The 20,667-nt window shown below is 36.8% G+C and overlaps 1 protein-coding gene across 1 annotated transcript; it reads left to right on the forward strand.

Annotated features, from left to right (window-relative positions):
• The first annotated feature begins 134 nt into the window (after positions 1–134).
• ANKRD7 (ankyrin repeat domain 7) lies at positions 135–20,272 on the forward strand. Its single transcript, XM_044946825.2, is given in 8 exon segments — positions 135–2,396; positions 7,766–9,269; positions 16,382–16,496; positions 16,655–16,828; positions 18,049–18,061; positions 18,064–18,178; positions 19,723–19,789; positions 19,791–20,272. Coding segments are annotated over 7 exon segments (771 nt in total). The 5' UTR covers positions 135–2,396; positions 7,766–9,036; the 3' UTR covers positions 19,845–20,272.
• Positions 20,273–20,667: the final 395 nt, after the last annotated feature.

The raw sequence follows: 20,667 nt of genomic DNA on the forward strand, positions 1-20,667 counted from the left end.
AAATAATATACTTGGTAGCTTGGTTTTATTTTTCTATTAAATATTAATAGTAAAGAAATCTAATGATTATTTTGAGAACTTTTAGAAAAGATATTCTACTATTTTAATATTTATGGAAAATTAGTTGAAAAGAGAAATTCATGTACTATATAAATTAAACATACAAATCAGTAGTGCAGGATACATTTTTTTTTTTCCCCCAGATTTTTTAAGTCATGGAAAGGTAAATCTTGTCTTGTGCAGCTATCTGAACCATCCCCATTTATCACACTGCCCTGCTGGTTGCTCAGTAGCACTTTAGAAATGTGGATAAAAGTGTATTTGGTTGAGAAAAGGAAAAATGCTAACACAGTTGTGTATATTACCTGACAAAAATTTATTCTATATAGTCTTAAAACCTATCTTACCTTTTAAGAATTGGGGAATTTCTAGTATTAAAGGAAATTTTTTGTTATTTTTAAATGTGAGTAAATATATTTTGAGGCAGTGCTTGCTATTATTGTCAACAGCTTTTCATGATTCCCTCGTTCCATAAACCTATTTAAAAAAGATGTAAACATGTTTTCTCCAAGCTTGTCAGGCCTATTCTTTGGTTGATTCTTGGAGTAAGTCAATTAAATAGATTAAATGTTCCTTCTTTGCTTGACTGGTTGTGTATACTTTTTAAAGGATCCCTAGAAGCAGAGCTATAAGCAGTGTTTAGATACCCAAGCTAGTCCACAAAAATTCTCAAGTCATATGTAGGCCAAAGTGCATAACTTTGTGGTAAGAATAGAAAAATATTTATTTTCTTGTAATTCAAAATTTCAGTAGTTTATTTTTAATGAAAGTATTTAAAGTAGACGTTGCCAAGCCTTTTTTGTTAAGATGCAGGTAATATTTTAAGCTTTGAGGGCCATATGGTCTCTGTCACAGTTACTTAAGTCTGTTGTTACAGCAATGAAGATAGCCAAAGATAATACCTAATAGATGATAGTTGCAGCTGTGTTCCAGTGTTTCAACAGAACTTTATTTACGATAACAGGTGGCAAGCTGGATTTGGCCTGTAGGCCACAGTTGTTGACCTTTGGCTCAAAATGAAAATTACAGGCTCAATAGGAAGAGATGATGACTGATTTGTATAAATTCTGGAAAGCGTTTCTGGAATGGATCCTTTCAGATTTCAGAGGTGGATTTTATTGTATTTTTTTTTTTTTTTTTTGTAATATTGAAATCCCTACTTGTTAAACATGGTAGTTCTTTTGGTTCACAAATAAAACATTTTCCAGAGGAAAATATCTTCACATTTTCACAAAACCAAGACCTGTAAGGAGGGACCTGTTAGATAGTTTTCTCCCTTGGTCATGAGGCACCAATACCCAGAATAACTTCGTTGATGTTCCGATGTTCAGGGCTGTCTCTGGGAGGATTAGAGGAAGGTTAGGTAGTATTGGCTATCCATAGATATTTGGCTTTTGTAGTATAAGGTTTTATAATCAATTTAGTTATAAAATGAAAACAATGCAAAGTGGGTAAAGCAAATAGGCCACTTTAATTAGGGATTGTAAACCAGATGTTCTGTTTAAATAAATAATGTATTTTAAATTGGTCAACTAATTCCAAAAGGAAGGAATACAGCTCATTCAATTGCTAAGTAAAATATATTCTAAGTATAAATGATGTCCAGAATCTGATGCTTTCTCCACAAACTTGACCTAACAAAAATAACACACATACCATAATCCCTTTCCCTCATAGTAACAATTTTCCTCTATATGTGTCCTGGGGGCAGCAGGGGATAAGATGGTTAGATAGCATCACCGACTCAACATGAATTTGAGCAAACTCTGGGAGATAGTGAAGTATAGAGGAGTCTGGTGTGCTGCAGTCTATGGGGTCACAAAGAGTCGGACACAGTGACTGAACAACAACCTTTTGAAATCTAGAATGCCTCATAAAGATGTATTTTCCTAATTGATGCCAGAATAATCATTCCCAAAATATAAATTGAATGTCTTTATTAATGGTTGGTAGGGGAAGTGAATGAAAACACAAAAGGGTAATTCTTCATTCCTGGGTGCACATGGTGGGCCTTTTATGCTCAACAAATTCAAGTTGGATTTCATATTGCATGAACATTGTAAGGGAGCCACAATTATGAGTGCCAACTTGATTAATATGCAGTGTCAAGTCTTATATTCTTAAATAAGACTTTATAATTTCTTTATAAAAAGGCTCAAATCAATTTAACCTGCAATTATCTCTGTGCTTTGATTCAGACTGTCTAAGCTGAGCTTAATGAAACAAGCAAGATATTCAGGCAAGATATTTTCACTGAAGTTTTTTGTAAAGGGCAATTAACTGCAAAAAGAACTTGTTTTTTAACTGAAAAGATACCAACAGTTTAAAGCATAAAGGTAATCTTTTAGTAATACTTGCTTTACTTAAACATGTGTTTAGTACCTTTATAAAATTCTGGATTTTTAATGTGAAGTAGAAGTATGACAAAAACAGCTTATAAGTAGTATTCACTATACAAATGTTGGCTGTCTTTGTCAACATTTTTCTCAGATGTGTAACATGGAATGTTCACCATGTAGATGAGAGAGTATAGTGTCCCTTTATAATGTGAATGTACTTGTAGTCACAGTTAAGAAGCAATCTGTAACTGGCAATATAGTGTATTCTGGGCCTTCACTTTTGAAAGTAGTAGGGAGCATTTACTGAGTGCATAGCATGGACTAGGCATGATACCAAGTGCTTACGGATCATTTTACATGTGGGGAAACAGACTCAACAGGGTTAAGTGTAATTGAAGCAGGTTTTTTGTATTCCTTATATAGCCTCTCAGCAGCAAGTATAATCTCAAAATCTCTGCTGTCTAGTATCTCTCAGAAGCCTGGAGGAAATAGAACTAAGGCAGTTCGCAGCACCATTTTCATTTGGTTACGTGAGATGCTTTAAGTACTCTTGGGTCCTACTCTTGCTGATTGTGGCTCAGTAGATCTGAAATGGGGCAAAAAGGAATACTTACTAAAAAATTAAATCATGAAATTGTGGTGGAATTAAAAGACCTAGCACTTGTCATATGCCAGGTGAATCCCCAGTTATACCTCAGAACCCTTACCTTGAAGACAGTGGTAATACCTATCTTCCAGGATTGTGACAAGTGAAATTAGACTGCATTTGAAACAATTGGTATGATTTGCTAGCCACAACAGTACACTATTCTAGGTATCCAAAGACCAATGTGGAAAAGTTATAAACATGGGTCATATCACCTTAGTTTTTCAGAGTCCCACTGGCTATCATTTCTATAAGAGTTCTCAGTATATAAATTAGGAGGATTTCAGGTTGAATAATAATAATGTATAATAAATTTACATTATTTTAACAAATATATAGGAAGATTGATTTGTTTTATGAGGAGCTCTATGCCAAAGGGCAAAGAAAACCTTTTCCATTTAATTGTATTTTTTGTTAGTTTGTTTTTCAAGCCCTTTAAAAAGCTATCCATTGATCTTTTATTATAGAATGTTGTAGCGTGACTTAACAGCCTTGAAAATTTAACAGAGGTTAAAGTAAGACAATACAGACATTACTCCCAAAGTAGAAGCATATGAAAATACAGAACACAATTTTAAATGTATATTTAGGTAAGAAAAAGACTTTTTAAATACTCCAATATTAGAGCATATCAGTACACCTAAAAGGCACAAGAATTATTTGTTGAGTGAATAAGTTAGCAAATGAAAACTATGTTTTTCTTAGGAAAGGATTTTTGAGGAACCACAGAAATTAACTCTATAGTGAGTACCTTGATGACTAAAACTACATTTATTCCATGCTTCTATTTTTGAAATCTAATAAAATGCTTCATTTATGTAAGGGCATTTTATAAATTTATAAATTTTTAACTACTATAAATTTTAAACTAATGGTGGCCTCATAGTCGTTCAGGTCATGCACTACACAAGTTATCACCTTTAAGGGGAACCGTTTTCATTGCAGCATTTTTGCTTTTGTGACATATTTTTCTACTTCTATCAAAACTCTGAATTAGGTTCAGAGATGGGCTATTTATAAACTATTATACAAACATAATTCCTCTGCTTGATGGCAATTAAGTGTCTTGTTCTAACAAAATTAGTAAACATTGTGGACTGGATCAGACATGACTGAGTGACTGAACCACCACCATGGACCAAATGGTGTGTCCCTCCAAAATTCATGTGTTGAAACCCTAATTTCAATGTGATGGTATTTGGAGGTGGGAACTTTGGGAAGTAATTAAATCATAGGAGCCCTCATGAATGGGTTTAGTGCTCTTATATGAAAAGGCCAGAGATAGCTTCCTCTTTGAGCCACATACGGACACAGAGAGTAAACCAGAAAGGGCTCTCACCAAGAACTCGCTCATGCAGGTGCTCTGATCTTAGACTTCCAGTCTCTGGAATTGTTCTAACAAATGTTTGTTGTTTGAGCTACCTAGTCTATAGTAGTTTGTTACAGCAGTCTAAACTGATTAAGTAAATCATGATGATTAGCCAACAAACAGAAGAAAAGTATTTTCTTCTAAGAGGAGCAAAACATTCTCTTCAAATTATGAAAGATCGATAATAGATTGTTAATACAACCACATATAAAATAACTTGTGATTCTCAATAAAGAATTGCTTTAATAACATCTATACTGATTTGCAAAAGTAAATTAAAATGTAATATCTTATTAGTATACACCATCTAAACCTGACATTTCTTTTGCAGTTCATATAATTTTGTTGAAAGTCCCAGTTTAAAGAGGTGTTTTTCTTACAAATAAATCACTCTGTAAATTATTATAAATGATTATCATATAATAATCATTTATTAGAAATAATGTTATAAAAATAGTGAACTCATTTTATAATAAATCCAAATTGTAATTATAGAGAAACAAATGACATACTTCCTAATTTGTACAAAGGAACCATATGGGTTTAATGAACTTAGTGAACTTTTGAAACTAAATATAACTCTCTCTTCAGACATTATTATTTCACAATTTCAGTTACCTTCTTAAAGAATCATAAATTGTAGAATTTCAAGAAAGAAATGCTAATGACAAAATTTATATATTGATCTTTAGACAGGTCTTTTGTTATCAAAACTTTCATAAGCCCATTCTCTGTATCTTTGGCAGGACCACCAAAAGAAAATCCACTATGAAAAGTCTTTAACTTGATAGGTGCATTTGAGATCAAGGATATTTGGATGTCTTTTATTATTTTTCCTAGGAAATTACATGGGGGTTGTTATGTAGAAAATATGATAAATAACATTGCTATTTTAATACTGATATAGGTACCAACCATGTTACATAATACTCATGTGTCTGATAATAGAAGAGACAGCAGCTCATAACCTATTGATAAAAATTATATAAAATTAGCATACAATTATCCATACACTTCAAATTTCTGAGCTCTATTAGCTTTATCTTAGCATTTAAGGGAAAAATTGTTCTTAAGTCATCCTGAATTCAAGGGGACTCAGCTCATTAAATTAACCAGAGATAGCGTGATATGAGAAGTGTACTGAAGCTTATCAGTTCCTATCCCAGTTCTAACACAAAGCTTTTTCCCTTGGTCAAGTAATGAAAATGAGAGAGACGATGTTGGCCTGGACTACAGTGATAGCTGTGGTCAAATTCTGCATGTATTTGGAAGCACTTCATACAGGTTTTGCTAACTGATCATATGTAGCCTTTGAAAAAGAAGGAAGTCAAGGATGATAGTAAAATTTTTGACCTGAGCAACATGGAGAATGGAATTCAGTTCAGTTCAGTTCAGTCGCTCAGTCGTGTCTGACTCTTTGCGACCCCATGAATCGCAGCATGCCAGGCCTCCCTGTCCATCACCAACTCCTGGAGTTCACTCAGACTCACGTCCATCGAGTCAGTGATGCCATCCAGCCATCTCATCCTCTGTCGTCCCCTTTTCCTCCTGCTCCCAATCCCTCCCAGCATCAGGGTCTTTTCCAATGAGTCAGCTCTTCGCATGAGGTGGCCAAAGTTTCAGCTTTAGCATCATTCCTTCAATGGAATCCCAGGGCTGATCTCCTTCAGAATGGACTGGTTGGATCTCCTTGCAGTCCAAGGGACTCTCAAGAGTCTTCTCCAACACCACAGTTCAAAAGCATCAATTCTTCGGTGCTCAGCTTTCTTCACAGTCCAACTCTCACATCCATACATGACCACTGGAAAAACCATAGCCTTGACTAGATGGACCTTTGTTGGCAAAGTAATGTCTGCTTTTGAATATGCTATCTAGGTTGGTCATAACTTTCCTTCCAAGGAGTAAGAGTCTTTTAATTTCATGGCTGCAGTCACCATCTGCAGTGATTTTGGAGCCCAGAAAAATAAAGTCTGACACTGTTTCCACTGTTTCCCCATCTATTTCCCATGAAGTGATGGGACCGGATGCCATGATCTTCATTTTCTGAATGTTGAGCTTTAAGCCAACTTTTTTACTCTCCTCTTTCACTTTCATCAAGAGGCTTTTGCCTGCCCTTAAGTAAGAAAGACAGTGACAGATTGGAATGAGAGGAGAACACTTGAAACATGTTAAGTTTGAGATGCCTATAGAAGCTATAGACAACTGGATATACCAGTCTGGAGTTTAGCAGAGGGAACCAGACTAGAACTCCCAAATTTGGCATTGACAGTGTATAGATATGTTAAAGTTTTGGAACTGAATGAGATCAACCCAGAAGGGCATATAGCTGATGGAAGAAATCAAATGGATTCTGGACATATTGTATAGTTAGACTTGACAGAATTTGTTGTTAGTTAAATGTAGGTGTAAAAGGTAAGATTCAAGAATGGCTCCAAGGGTTTGGAGGAAAAAAATGAAGCTATGGATTGACTGATCCTGAGACTCCATTATTGGCAATAAAGAGGAATCAGGGAACTAAACAGTAGGACTGGTTAGAAAGGAAGGAATGAAACCAGAGAAGGAAAATGTCTTGGAAACCAAGTGAAGTGTGTTTTGAGGAATAAGCAGCGAATTGACTTGGATTTACATGAAAAGTGAGAAATGACCTTTGGGTTTCATGTGATGGAGATCACAGTCAATCATATTTAAAGTAGTGCGGATTGAGCAAAATTGGAAAACAGGGTAACTATGGCAATTGCCTTTAAGTGAGAACAGAGGAAGAAAAATTACAGACAGAGATTACAAGATTATAGATAATTCTAAGGCTTTTGCTGTAAATGAGAGAAATGAGGCAATGATTGCAGGAGGAGGTGTGGTCAGTTTTTTGTTTTTAGGATAGATACTAGCATGTATTTATGTCAATAATGTCATCAGAGACAGAAACTAAAGACATGAGAAAGCAGGGGAAAGGTTGATGAAGCAATACAGAGGATGGGGTTCTAGAAAATAAGAGAAGTGCTGGCCTTTGCTAGAAACATGGACATATTATATGAATAGAAGAGAAGGTAAAATATTTGTTTGGCAAGGTGTAGATAAGTGGACGGGCTTCCCAGGTGACTCAGTGCGAAAAGAATCTGCCTGCCAATGCAGGAACCCCAGGAGACACGGGTTTGATCCCTGAGTCAGGAAGATCCCCTGGAGTAGGAAATGGCAACCCACTCCAGTGTTCTTGCCAGGATAATTCCATGGACAAAAGAGCTTGGTGGACCACAGTTCACAGCATCACAAAGAGTCAGACATGACTGAGCAACACAGCACAGTGGAGAGATGTCTTGGTAGCCTATAGAATTGCTTTTCTGATTCTTTTCTCAGTGAATCAAGAAGCCACGTCATCAACCAAGAAGTTTGAAGACAGAGAAGATATGAAATATTCAAGGAGAGTGTAAGTATGAATGGATGAAGAAAACACCTAAGAATTGCTGGGAAGTATAATCCATTTCAAGTGAAATCCATTTCAGGGTTTTCATGAACTGAAAATGAGAAAAGACATCACAAATGTGTATTTTCCTTTAGTCACATAGGAACTCAGGGCTAGACAAATTTAGATAAGAATTTTATTATTTATTTATGCATGTATTTATGTATTTGACATTAAATTTATGTATTTATTTATGTATGTATTTATGTATTTATTTATTGTTGCAGCATGTGGGATCTTTAGTTGCAGCATGCAGGATTTAATTACATAACCAGGTGTCCAGCCTCAGCTGCTTTCATTGGGAATGCAGAGTCTTAGCCACTGAACCACCAAAGAAGTCCCTAGATGGGAGTTTTAAATGTAACTAAGTCTATGGTTTAGGCAGACAAGTAAGAAAAGGAATAGGGGCCAACTTATTGTAGGTGTATGCATGGGAGTGATAATCATTAACTGTGGAATTTAATCTAGTTATGTAGGGAAGTGAGAACACAGAGTGGGGTGGTCAATGTCACTGAAAGGTGGCAGAATTAATGGACTGTAGGTGTAAAGAATTAGAAGGATTTTTGGAGTTTTGTGATGAATAAGTTAAAATATGAGAGATGGTGTTCAAAAGTATGTTTGAAATTGATATTAGGAAGGGATTTCAGTTATTATTAAAGGCTAGTTGTATCATGTGAATCATGTTGGTGAGAGGCAGGATGTAGGCTGGAGGCAAGGTCACTGGAGGAGGTTCATCTCCACCAGGAAGAAAATAAATCTTGGTTTGTAAGAGTTGAAACCATTAAGTCTATCTTTGAAGGAAAAGGGATTATTTGTAAGGAAGTTGGTAGATTTCTACCCAAAGGCTCTCGATCTAATAGGAAGACTGAGAGTGTTTCAGTTAATCTAAGATCTTGGGGGAAGAATCTGGATTTGGGCAACACTGGTGCCAAGGCCCTGCGTGTTGCTGGGCAACTGAGAAAAGCTGCCCAGCCTAGTTCTGGTCTTTGGCTCACTTCCTGTCTGCGACCCACTTCGGGTCTCTGGTCGCTTTGACTCCAGCGTTGTGGGGGAGGATCTGGCCAGAGGGGTCTGTGAGCCAGAGCCTCAGGGCCCAGAGGTAGGTGGGGCAGTTAGGAGTTCCAGGACTTCCTGGTCACACTTAAGGGCTGCCTCCTGCACCGCCATGAAGAAGCTTTTCACCTTACCGAGAAGGAAGGATAAGCCCCGCTGTTCCTGCTCACCCCTGCTTGTAGGCAGATGGGCCAGTATTGGTCTCCTCGCCCAATCAGGCTACACCCTTCGAGATAAGAATTTAAAGAAACTTCACAGAGCTGCCTCAGTCCGGGATTTAGAGACGGTGAAGGAGTATCTTCAGCTCAAGAAGCATGATGTGAACATATGGGACAGAGAACTCAGGTGACCAGAGTGACTGAAGGGCAGCACAGTGGGGAAGCTGGGGCCACTGGGTCCTCTAACCAGAATCATGACTTGTCTGGGCCCACCTCTGCTTGTCACTCCATGTTTCCCACAGCAGAGAGGTCTGGTAACCATTGGCAGAGGGTCACACCTCCAACTTTCAGCTTCTTCCCTTTAGAAAGGCTCTTCTGGATATCTGAGGGCATTTGCCTTAATCTCCACTGCTTACTCCACCCTCTTCCCGATCTACAGTTTGTCCCTGTGGCAAATCTTGTCCCTAGCCACTAAGATTTTCCATGTTCCTAACGTACTGATAGAAAAAGAGTAGAGGCAACTTTTCAGAAGAGTAGTTGTTAAGATTTTAAGACTCTAAAAGAGCAAAACTTTTTAATGTAGATATCCTATGAAAAAACTTTTTTTTTTTTTTGAGTTATAGAGGATCTTCAAAAAGCTCATCAGCAACCACTTACTGCAAAAACAAAACTAATTTTATAAAGAAATGAAAAAGTTATGTATTTGGCATTAATAACAGAAAATGTGTTCTATATGTGCCTCCCTTAAATCTTGTGGGGAGTTTTCAGGTCATTGAGTGTGTAAAATGTCATGTTTCATCACTATGGTTAGAGGATTTGTGTTAACTTATGGATAGGTTTATCTCCTCTTTTAATAAAATCAGAGTTATCTAATTTATCTGACTTTTATCCTGTACCACTGCTTTGAATTTCTTTACAAGGTCATGAATAACCTCAGCATGACTTTATTCAGTGGTCAATTCTCAGTCTTATCTGGTAGGCATCTCAGCCAAGTCTCCTACTTCCTTATCAATAGTATTTAAAATACTGTATTGTCTTGCGGGACAACTGGTTCACCTGGCATTTGTCCTACTTTTGTGTACAGTTCTTTTTAGACTCTTTTTCTGGTTTCACTTCATCTTCCTGACTGGTAAATATTTGAAGCCTCAGACCTTGAAATGATTCTGTTTCTCTTAATCTTCACTTGACTGGTGAAGAGAGATCGTCTGTATCTGATTTCCACTGCTTCCCAACTTTTTAATCTCCAGCTAGACTTCTCCCTGAACTCTAGACTCACATATACAAATGCCTACAGTATCACTTGGATATCTAATAGACTGTGGTGTGCTTGTAAATGTTAAATAACAGGGTTTTGAGTTGGGGTAGGGGTGAGGAGAAGGGAAGAGAAGCCCTGATTTCAAGCTACAAATGTGATATCAATTGGCTTGAGTAATTCCTGAGAATTTAACAATCAGCTTGTGAGAGCCACTAGCTCCACTCCATCACTGCTTTGGGATCTCACATATCCCCATACTGCACTCCTGTTACTTCTCAGATCTGCTCTGCTCTTCCTATAAATGCCAAATCCTTTCTTTAAGTTGTTTAGACCAGAACGCCTAGAGTCATTCTTGACTAATCTCATTCTTTCACATCCTCCATTTCTTTCAACAGGAAATCTTGGTTTTACCTTCAAAATAGATCTAAAATCTAGCCGTTTCTTGCCACCTTCACAGTTACCACCCTAATCAAAGCCACTGTCATACTTTAATGAGACTTACCACAGTGGCCTCCCAGGTAGTTTTCTGTCTTCTAACATTTTCAGTTTATTCTCCACACATTAGCCAGAATGATCCTCTAAAGTGTAAGTGAAGTGATGCTTACCTTGCCTAAACAACATCCATTGGCTTTTCTTCTCATTAGGGGTTAAAGCCAAAGTCCTTCCAAGGCTCATAAGCCCTACACAACAGTCACCCCCACTTCTTGGTATCTCTGTGATCTTGCCTCCCACAACTCTCCCTTTCATTCATCTCCAGTTCCCACTTGCCTTTTTAGTGTTCCACAGAAATGCCAGACATGTAGTTAGAGCCTTTGGACTTGCTGGTTCCTTTACCTGGGGTACTTTTCCCTCCCAGATAGTCACATGGCTTGGTCTCACTTCCTTCGGGTTGTCACCATATCAGTGAAGGCTTCCTGGGCTACACTACCTGCAATTGAACCCCCTCTCCATGCTGACATTTTCTGTTCCTCTTCCCTGCCTGATTTTTCCCTTTAGCACTTAATACTGTCTGTTGTACCTTGTATTTTTTTTTTGTTGACCTCTTCCGCTAGCCAGGTATGATTCATAAGGTCAGGTATTTTTGTTTTGTTTGCTGCTGTGTCTTCATCACCTACAACCTTGCCTAAGCCATAGTAAGTATTTAATAAATATTTTTGATGAATGAATACATACATATATATATCTATGCAGATAAATATAATTTAAAGATATTACTCAGCAATGAAATGATATCTCATTAATATAAGAAATGAAATTACTGATACATGCAGCAACATGGATGAATCTCAAAAGTGTCATGCTAAGTCAAAGAAATCAGATAATAAAGACTATATATCAAGTGACTCCTTTTCTATGAAATTCTCAAAAGGCAAAAGTATAGCCAAGGAAAGCAAATCAGTAGTTACCAGGTGCTTCATACAGGGACTGGAGGAATGAGATTGATTATAAAGGGATATGAGTGATAAAAATGTTCTTTATCATGTTTATGGTGGCAGTTATATGACTATATATTGGTCAAAACTCATAAAATTGTACATTTAAACTTTTTGTATATTATACCTGAATAAAGCTGAATAAAAAAGTTTCAAACTATATATTCTATTTGAATATTTGTGTGTGTGTAGAAAGACTGAGAATGGGATAAAGTATGAGTGGATACATGCTAAACTTAAAATCACTATTTCTGAAGAGTAGATGAGATTTGGATAGGGGAAGTAGAGAGAGTAAGAATGGTTATGGGAGACATGCCTTGTGCTGTTTAATTTTTTTAAGTGATTTATAGATATTTATATAATGCTGCATGAACTCATTTTAGAAGCATTATTCTAAAGGTCTCTGATGCCTCATGTAGGTATATGTACATATAAATAATGGCCTTAGGAAGTAATATTCTATATATGTTTTATAGTAAACATAATGATACTAAAAGTGGAAGTTTCTGGTTAGGAGAGAACAAGAGAAACACCATGACAGTTAATGAGCAGGTTGTTCTGAAGGCCATAGTAACCCAGTAGGAAGAACATTGTTTTGGGAATAAAATTCTGAATTTGCAGCCTGTCCTGCATTTGTATGACCTTGACCCTAAATCTCATATTGTCAAATCAGAATTATTACTAGATAAGACTGATCTCTGATCTGAAGTGTTTTTTAAACCAAGATCTGCAAGCCCTGTTGCAAACTATTTCTTATTAAACCAGAAGAGCTCCTTATTAATGTCCTTTGTTTATTTGGCTTATATTTATGTTTTTATTTTAAAAGCAATGTACCTAATAAGTATAAAAATGAATGGAAGATGTCTAATAACTCTACCAGCAATAAAATTAAATTACCTTCTGTGTGTGTGTGTGTTTTTTTTTTTTAATAAAAAGTCCCTCAGATCTGTAGATAGCCCAGTCAGTGCAGGCTCAATTCCAAATGAACACTTTCTACCATACTACTCAAACCCAGATTAGATCTAAAGTGCTGGTTTACAGTTGAAAGTAGTGATCTAGTGTGAGGTAGCTTCCTTGGTTACTTCTTCACTCACCCTGAATTCTAAGTTATCATCAAGAGCCCAAGTCAGTTGATAAGGGGGGTGTTCTCACGATGACCTAATTTAAGAGGGCAGCTGTGTTCTGGTCTTGCACCCTGTGCAGCAGGTAGCACTTCTCTTCAGTTTCCGGAATAGTGACTCTTCATATCCACCTGAGTCACTCCTTTTGCTAAACTTCAGTTAAAGATTTCTGGGATCTGATAATTCTTCATTTGGCCACAATCTCTGCTGACAGTTCTTTCACTGGTATATGAGAGATGAGAGACTGGGAGGAAACAAAACTTGAATCAAACAGTAGGATACCAGCTTGCCTAAAACCCTAGAAACCAGCACTAGGCCTTGCAGGGATTTAAGTTTCTTGTAAGTACCATGAGTTAAAAGGTAACAATATAAATCAGAGTCTTCACTTTGCAATATGGTACACTAATAAAAGTTGTGTATTTTTGAGAAATGGAATAATACACTTGGTTTTAAACTGTGTTGCTAAGATATTTGTAAATACATGTTTTGCATTCAGCTATTTAAAAAAATAGGATGGTTTTTGACATTAGGTGAAAAAGCATTGATATTGTAGAAGCTCTTGTATGTGTACACATTTGGTAAATGATTATAACAAAGGCATTACTTGCTGCATATTTCAATATTCCATATTCTTAATTCTCTGAAATTAAGACTAGTTAATCTAAAACTTGAAATGGAGGCAATCTGTATATTCTTGAGACTTTTTGTCTTTTCAAGCCAGGATGACTCATTTGAAAGGATGCCAAATATTCTGAGAAAAAAATCTTTTTAAGACTATTTTGAAGGTTGATGAATATTATAACCTTTGTAAGGTTTCATGCCTACTCAGGATAGATTAGTCTTGTTTTCAAATTTTGTGTAAAAGACCATAGGACTATATATCGCTCAATGCTTCCTTAAGAAACTGAAGCTTTCATAGCTATTTTATTTTATTGACTCTGTGGTTGATTTCCTGTGTTCCTTGGGGCATATAGATGTGCTCTGTGATCTTTATAAAAGTTTCATTGTCATGTAGGGTTTAGACTTAAATTGGAAGAGTGAAATATTCAGCAGGCATGCATCAGCTACTTTTGGAAAACCTCCTGGGAATTACCCAAATGCCATTTACTTTCTCTCAGAGAAAGAGAAATTGGCATTGTTTTTGCTTGTTTTCATGGAAAAAGGAAATTAGAGCTGGAGAGAGAGGTAGATCTAAAGACTGAGTAAAAACCACCTAAGTTCCTTGAGACTAAATTTTTGAGATAGGTGTAACAGTAGGTGAAAGAGACAGATCAATATATCTGTTAAGATTTGCTATGCTATCACAAGGAGTTATTTTAGGTCAGCTTAAAGCCTTTTGGCCCTATATATTTGGGTTGAAGACTGGAGAAATTTCCTATTACATAAGAAAGTTTACCTTTAAGCCAAATTATGGATGTCAACAAAAAGGCTGATCAGTGCTTTTCCTGTTTTGTAATTTCTGAGAAATCAAATTAGTTATCAGAAGTTTGTTTGGTAAGGATGGAATCACAGCAAACAAGGAAGATCATTTTGAGGGATATTTTCATCTAGATCACGATGTCTGAGGAATCATTTTTGTTCTACACAAAAATAAAGTAATCCTTTCCAATGACTGGGAAATGTGTGTTCCTTAAATTCACATTTTCTTTACCATGGAGGATGTTAATCACGAATAACTTCTGGTTTCAGTCTATTACCTAGCTGACTATCCTCTTTCTGATTATAGTCTTTCTTCAGATAGGATAATATAATTGGTTAGGTTTCTGTTCTTTTGTATTATACTTAGTCTTGTCTTCCAGAGATTATATTCAGATAACTTTGATTGGAGTTTGTGTATTTCCAAATTGTTCAAAATTATTTTTACATTTTTTAATTTTCTCCCATAAATGGTAAATTATAACATCATCTATAGATTTTATGTCTAACTCTTTGGAAGTTACCTTATTTGAAAGTCCTTATGGGCTACCTTTTGCTCCTCTTAGTATAAATACCAGTACTGTTTAGGTACGTACCCATAAAGTACTTTTGAGAATCTAAAATAAAATGGAAAATGGCATCTAAAATCTTTTGTTTAGGACCTGAGCTATCTATATATAGATTTTATATTATAAAATTATCTTTGCTGCTTCTGCTGCCAAGTCGCTTCAGTTGTGTCAGACTCTGTGCGACCCCATAGACGGCAGCCCACCAGGCTCCCCGATCCCTGGGATTCTCCAGGCAAGAACACGAGTGGGTTGCCATTTCCTTCTCCAATGCATGAAAGTGGAAAGTGAAGTCGCTCAGTCATGTTTGACTCTTGGCGACCCCATGGACTATAGCCTACCAGGCTCCTCTGTCCATGGGATTTTCCAGGCAAGAGTACTGGAGTGGGGTGCCATTGCCTTCTCCGAAAGGTACCTTTAGTAAGAATATAATGATATCACCTTCACAAATAAATAAAAGATTATTGAGGTCCAGTTCAGGCTAAAAACTACAAATTTTAAAAGGAGTCATTAGTACCTGTTATGTTATACTTCATGAATATGTGCTTGATTTCTTGGAGGCCACATAGAATATGGCTCTTTGAGAAGAAAAAAATATTTTAATAATTAAAAATTAGGCTGAGGTCTACAACTGAAAGAGAGCCCTTAGGCTTTTCACCTTTGTGTTCACTTCTTAGAGCAAATATCAACTTTAATAGCTAAGCAAAGAGAAATACACACAACTTAGGTGTAGCATGCTGTGGAACAGGGGTTCCAAGCATAGGCAATGTCCCTTCTTTCTATTAGCTGGAACAAATATCTTAGGTTTTGGAGATCATTTCTAGATTTTTTTTTGGATATCTAATTTTATCATTCATTCCAAGGCTTAGACTCACTTTGGTGTTTGAAAAAAGCTATTTTTTTTTAACATAAATAAATTCTCTTGGAAGTGAAACCAGTTAAATAAGTATCTTCAGGGCATTTACATAGGCCTTTTAATTCAGTAAAAATTAATTATAATTAATATGAATTTTATGTAAATATAAGTAAGCATATGAAACAAATACCTTAACAATATATGATCCAGCATGTTCTTGGGCATAGTAGGTAACTTATCAAACTAAGACTTATCTCTATTTCTGTAAAAAGTAATTATAATTAATATGAATTTGGTGTAAATATAAGTAAGCATATGAAGCAAATCAGTCAGCTCAATTGCTAAGTCATGTCCAATTCTTTGCGACCTCATGGACCTCTCACTAGGCCTCCTTGTCAATCACCAACTCCTGGAGCTTGCCCAAGCTCATGTCCATCAAGTTGGTGATGCCATTGAACCACCTCATTCTCTGTAGTTCCCTTCTTCTCCTGCCTTCAGTCTTTCCCAGCATCAGGGTATTTTCTAGTGAGTCATCTGAACGTATATGAAGCAAATACCTTAACGATATATGATACGGCATGTTCTTTGGCATAGTAGGTAACTTCTCAGACTAAGCCTTATCTTTAACTTGTGCTTCATTATGTCGATACAGAACACCTTTGCACCTGGTCTGTGCTAATGGATATTCAAATATTGTCTCTCTTTTAACTGAGAAACAGTGCAAAATAAATGCCTGGGATGGTGAAAACAGATCTCCATTGACTAGGGTGTGTTGATTTTTCCTTTTTGATTGAATTGCATTTGAGTTCTTCTCCTAGTTAACCTTTGTTATATGTCATATTTTAAAACAGTATTAAATATTAGTTTAATATATCAGATCCTAAGTAGTAAATTGGTTGGCCATCTATTGCTTTTGTGTTGACAGGCAGTACCATGTGACAAGGAGAGTTGTGCTACTGTTCTTCTAGAACACAGTGCAGACCCCAATCTGGTGGATTTAGATGGTACCACTGCTCTTCATTATGCTGCCTGTTGTCAAAGTGTCTCATTAGCTGCAAAACTGCTGAAACACAAAGCTAACCTTAAGGCTCAACATAAGGTAGCCTTCTATTAAAAATGATACCTGGTATTTTAGGAAGCAGTGAAAGAAGATATTCATTGCAGATAATTTATATCGGTTGAGACATATGTTATATAAAGCATGAGTTTTACAAAATGAATTTAGGGAGAAGGAGAGGAGATTATCAAATACTGATAAGTTTTCTTTTTATAAAAAACTTTCTCTATTTCATTTTATATTATAATCCTGACCTCCAAAGCAACATAATGTTTAACAATTAAAATTGTTCAAAGGACCACATCAAATGAGAAATACTTGATTTCACTATAAATGAACATTGATTAGAAATCATTAAGACTGTATATTTTTCTATTTTATTTATATACTCATGAATAATTATAAGAATAGAGTAAAATTAGAAAGGCACCTGTTATACTAAAAGTAATCCAAGTCCCCTATTAAGATATTATGCATAATTGATAAGCATACCTTTTTAAGCTTCCTAATACTTTAGTTCACTGATATTTTATCCTCATGACAGGCCAAAATAAGTGCCAGCCTTGGAAGTTTAAATGAAACCCTAGGAAACCAACTGTGTATTGTGAATTAATGTTTTGTAATATTTGTATATATTCTAGGTGCTCATTAATTAAATGTTCCATACTGCTCTTGCCCACAATTTGAATTAAGCCTGAAGTAGAAACTTTAATTTTATTTTTTAACTGGTTAGCCATATTTTATGTTTTTATTATTTTATTTATTTGTGTGTGTATGTGTTAGTAGCTCAGTTGTGTCTGACTCTTTGCGACCCCATAGACTGTAGCCCACCAGGCTCCTCTGTCCATGGAATTCTCCAGGCAAGAATACTAGAGTGGGTTGCCATGCCCTCTTCCAGGGGATCTTTCCAACCCAGGGATCAAACCCACATATTTTACATCTCCTGCATTGGCAGGCAGGTTTTTTAGTACTAGTGCTTCTTGAGAAGCCCTGGCATATATATTTATAAATATATACAAGTATGTGTGTGTTATTCCCTCAGTTGTTTCTGACTCTTTGCAACCCATACACTGTAGCCCACCAGACTCCTCTGTCCATGTATATATTCTTTTCTAGATTCTTTTTCATTTTAAGCTTTTCATTATAAGATATGACAGAGGTTTCTTATAAGCACACTAATTTTTTAAAATTGAACTTAAATCTAAAAAGCATGTAATCTTGGTATAGTATTTAAAGTAATCATTTTGAAATATTTTTCCCAGGATGGGTTTACTCCACTCTACTTGCTGTTACTGAAAATAATGCAGAAATGGTAGAATTTCTTTTGAAGAGTGGGGCAGATGTGAATGCTTCAGATAAGAATCGAAGGTATCAGATCAGATCAGTCGCTCAGTTGTGTCCGACTCTTTGCGACCCCATGAATCGCAGCACACCAGGCCTCCCTGTCCATCACCAACTCCCGGAGTTCACCCAGACTCACGTCCATCGAGTCAGTGATGCCATCCAGTCATCTCATCCTCTGTCGTCCCCTTCTCCTCCTGCCCCCAATCCCTCCCAGCATCAGAGTCTTTTCCAATGAGTCAGCTCTTCGCATGAGGTGGCCAAAGTACTGGAGTTTCAGCTTTAGCATCATTCCTTCCAAAGAAATCCCAGGGCTGATCTCCTTCAGAATGGACTGGTTGGATCTCCTTGCAGTCCAAGGGACCCTCAAGAGTCTTCTCCAACACCACATTTCAAAAGCATCAATTCTTCGGCATTCAGCCTTCTTCACAGTCCAACTCTCACATCCATACATGACCACAGGAAAAACCATAGCCTTGACTAGACGAACCTTTGTTGGCAAAGTAATGTCTCTGCTTTTCAATATGCTATCTAGGTTGGTCATAACTTTCCTTCCAAGGAGTAAACATCTTTTAATTTCATGGCTACAGTCACCATCTGCAGTGATTTTGGAGCCCAGAAAAATAAAGTCTGACACTGTTTCCCCATCTATTTCCCATGAAGTGATGGGACCAGATGCCATGATCTTCGTTTTCTGAATGTTGAGCTTTAAGCCAACTTTTTCACTCTCCACTTTCACCTTCATCAAGAGGCTTTTGAGTTCCTCTTCACTTTCTGCCATAAGGGTGGTGTCATCTCCATATCTGAGGTTATTGATATTTCTCCTGGCAATCTTGATTCCAGCTTGTGTTTCTTCCAGTCCAGCGTTTCTCATGATGTACTCTGCATATAAATAAACAGGGTGACAATATACTATTATCTAATAGGAATACACACACACACACACACACGTGTGTGTGTGTTAAATGCTAGGTGTTCATTTCTTAAATATACCAGGCTGCTCTTGCCCACAATTTGAATTAAGCCTATATATATATACACACACACACATATATATGACATATATCTGATATTGAAAAAATTTGGCCATATGATTTTGGACAAATTATCTAGATTCTAGGATCTATCTTTCCATCTGTAAAATCAAACAGTTGGGCCAGATTTTTAGGTTATTGTTACTCTTTTAAAAAAAAAATAATGTTAGAATCTTCTACAGAAACCCAATCTATAAATCCCATATGCTGTAGTTAAATGTAGATGGGGACTCAGAGTCCCAGACACTCCTCTCCATAGAATTTTTGACACATTTCCTGGAAAACATTATGGTTCTCTGGAGCAGGGATTGAAAACCACTAAACTAGTTGCTTCTAGGGACTCTTATTTTCAGACTCCATAATATATATGATCTGTGATTACTGCACCTTTTTGAGAAGATTTGCCCCACATTTTACATTCTTGCCTTCTTTTCCTGATCATACATTTGAACAGGAAATTCAGAAGACTAACTTTTTAAAAAATAAAAGATATTGTTAAGATTCATAAATGGACATATATTTCTATCTCTTGCTCCAGAACAACCCTTATGATAGCTCCAGTGATGAACCCACAAGTTTAGTTACTCTTCTTCTTCAGCAAGAAGTGGACCTATCTTGCTAAGATATTTATGGATTCACAGCTGAGGAATATGTGTCTTTCAATGGTTTTACTATGTAAGTGATATTGTGTATCTTTTAACAATTGTGTGGAATTTGAGCATAAGGAAAGAAACAGTAGCCCCAAAGTACAAAGCCCACAGTAGGGGTAAACACATGATGAACTCTGGACACAAGCATCCAGAGAAGCTTGATTTCCCCATCAGTATAAGAACCACAGGTTCTTCTACTGAGGGGAATAGAGACTTCTCTCTTAAAGGGCACACACAAAATCTCACACTCTCCAGGACCCAGGGCAGAAGCCGTAACTTGAAAAGAAGCTTAAGTCAGACCAACTGCTGTTCTTGGAGAACCTCCAGGAGAGGCAGGAGGCAATCAGAGGTCACCTTGGGGACACAGACACTGGGGCAACCATTTTGGGGAGCTCATTCTATCACCTGGACACTGGTGCTGGCAAGCACCATTTTGGAATTCTCCCTCTGGCTTATTAGCCCCCAGGACCAGCCCTGGCCCAGTGGTCTGCAGGCACCAGTGCTGGATGCCTCAGGTCAAGCAACTAACTGGGCTGGGACACAGCCCCACCCACGCCAGACAAGCTACTTTAAGGCCTCCAGATATATAGAGGCAGATATACCATATCTTATACAGTGTATAAGCAAACTCTTCTTTCTTGAGATTTTAACAAAATAATTTATTCATATATTCCTTATGGAATAAATAATTAAAATGAACAAGAAAAAAAAAAAAAAAAAAACAGACACCCCTGAGCCCACAGCTGCCCCTAGACAGGGCCATGCCCACAGAAAGCACAGACTCAGACCCACACTCCAGTGCATAGGTACTAGACCTGGGATTCTCCAGAGCCCTCCAGCCAGAGATCCTGGGACC

This window comes from Bubalus bubalis, chromosome 8 (genome assembly GCF_019923935.1).
Source record: "Bubalus bubalis isolate 160015118507 breed Murrah chromosome 8, NDDB_SH_1, whole genome shotgun sequence".
Lineage (NCBI taxonomy): Eukaryota > Metazoa > Chordata > Mammalia > Artiodactyla > Bovidae > Bubalus > Bubalus bubalis.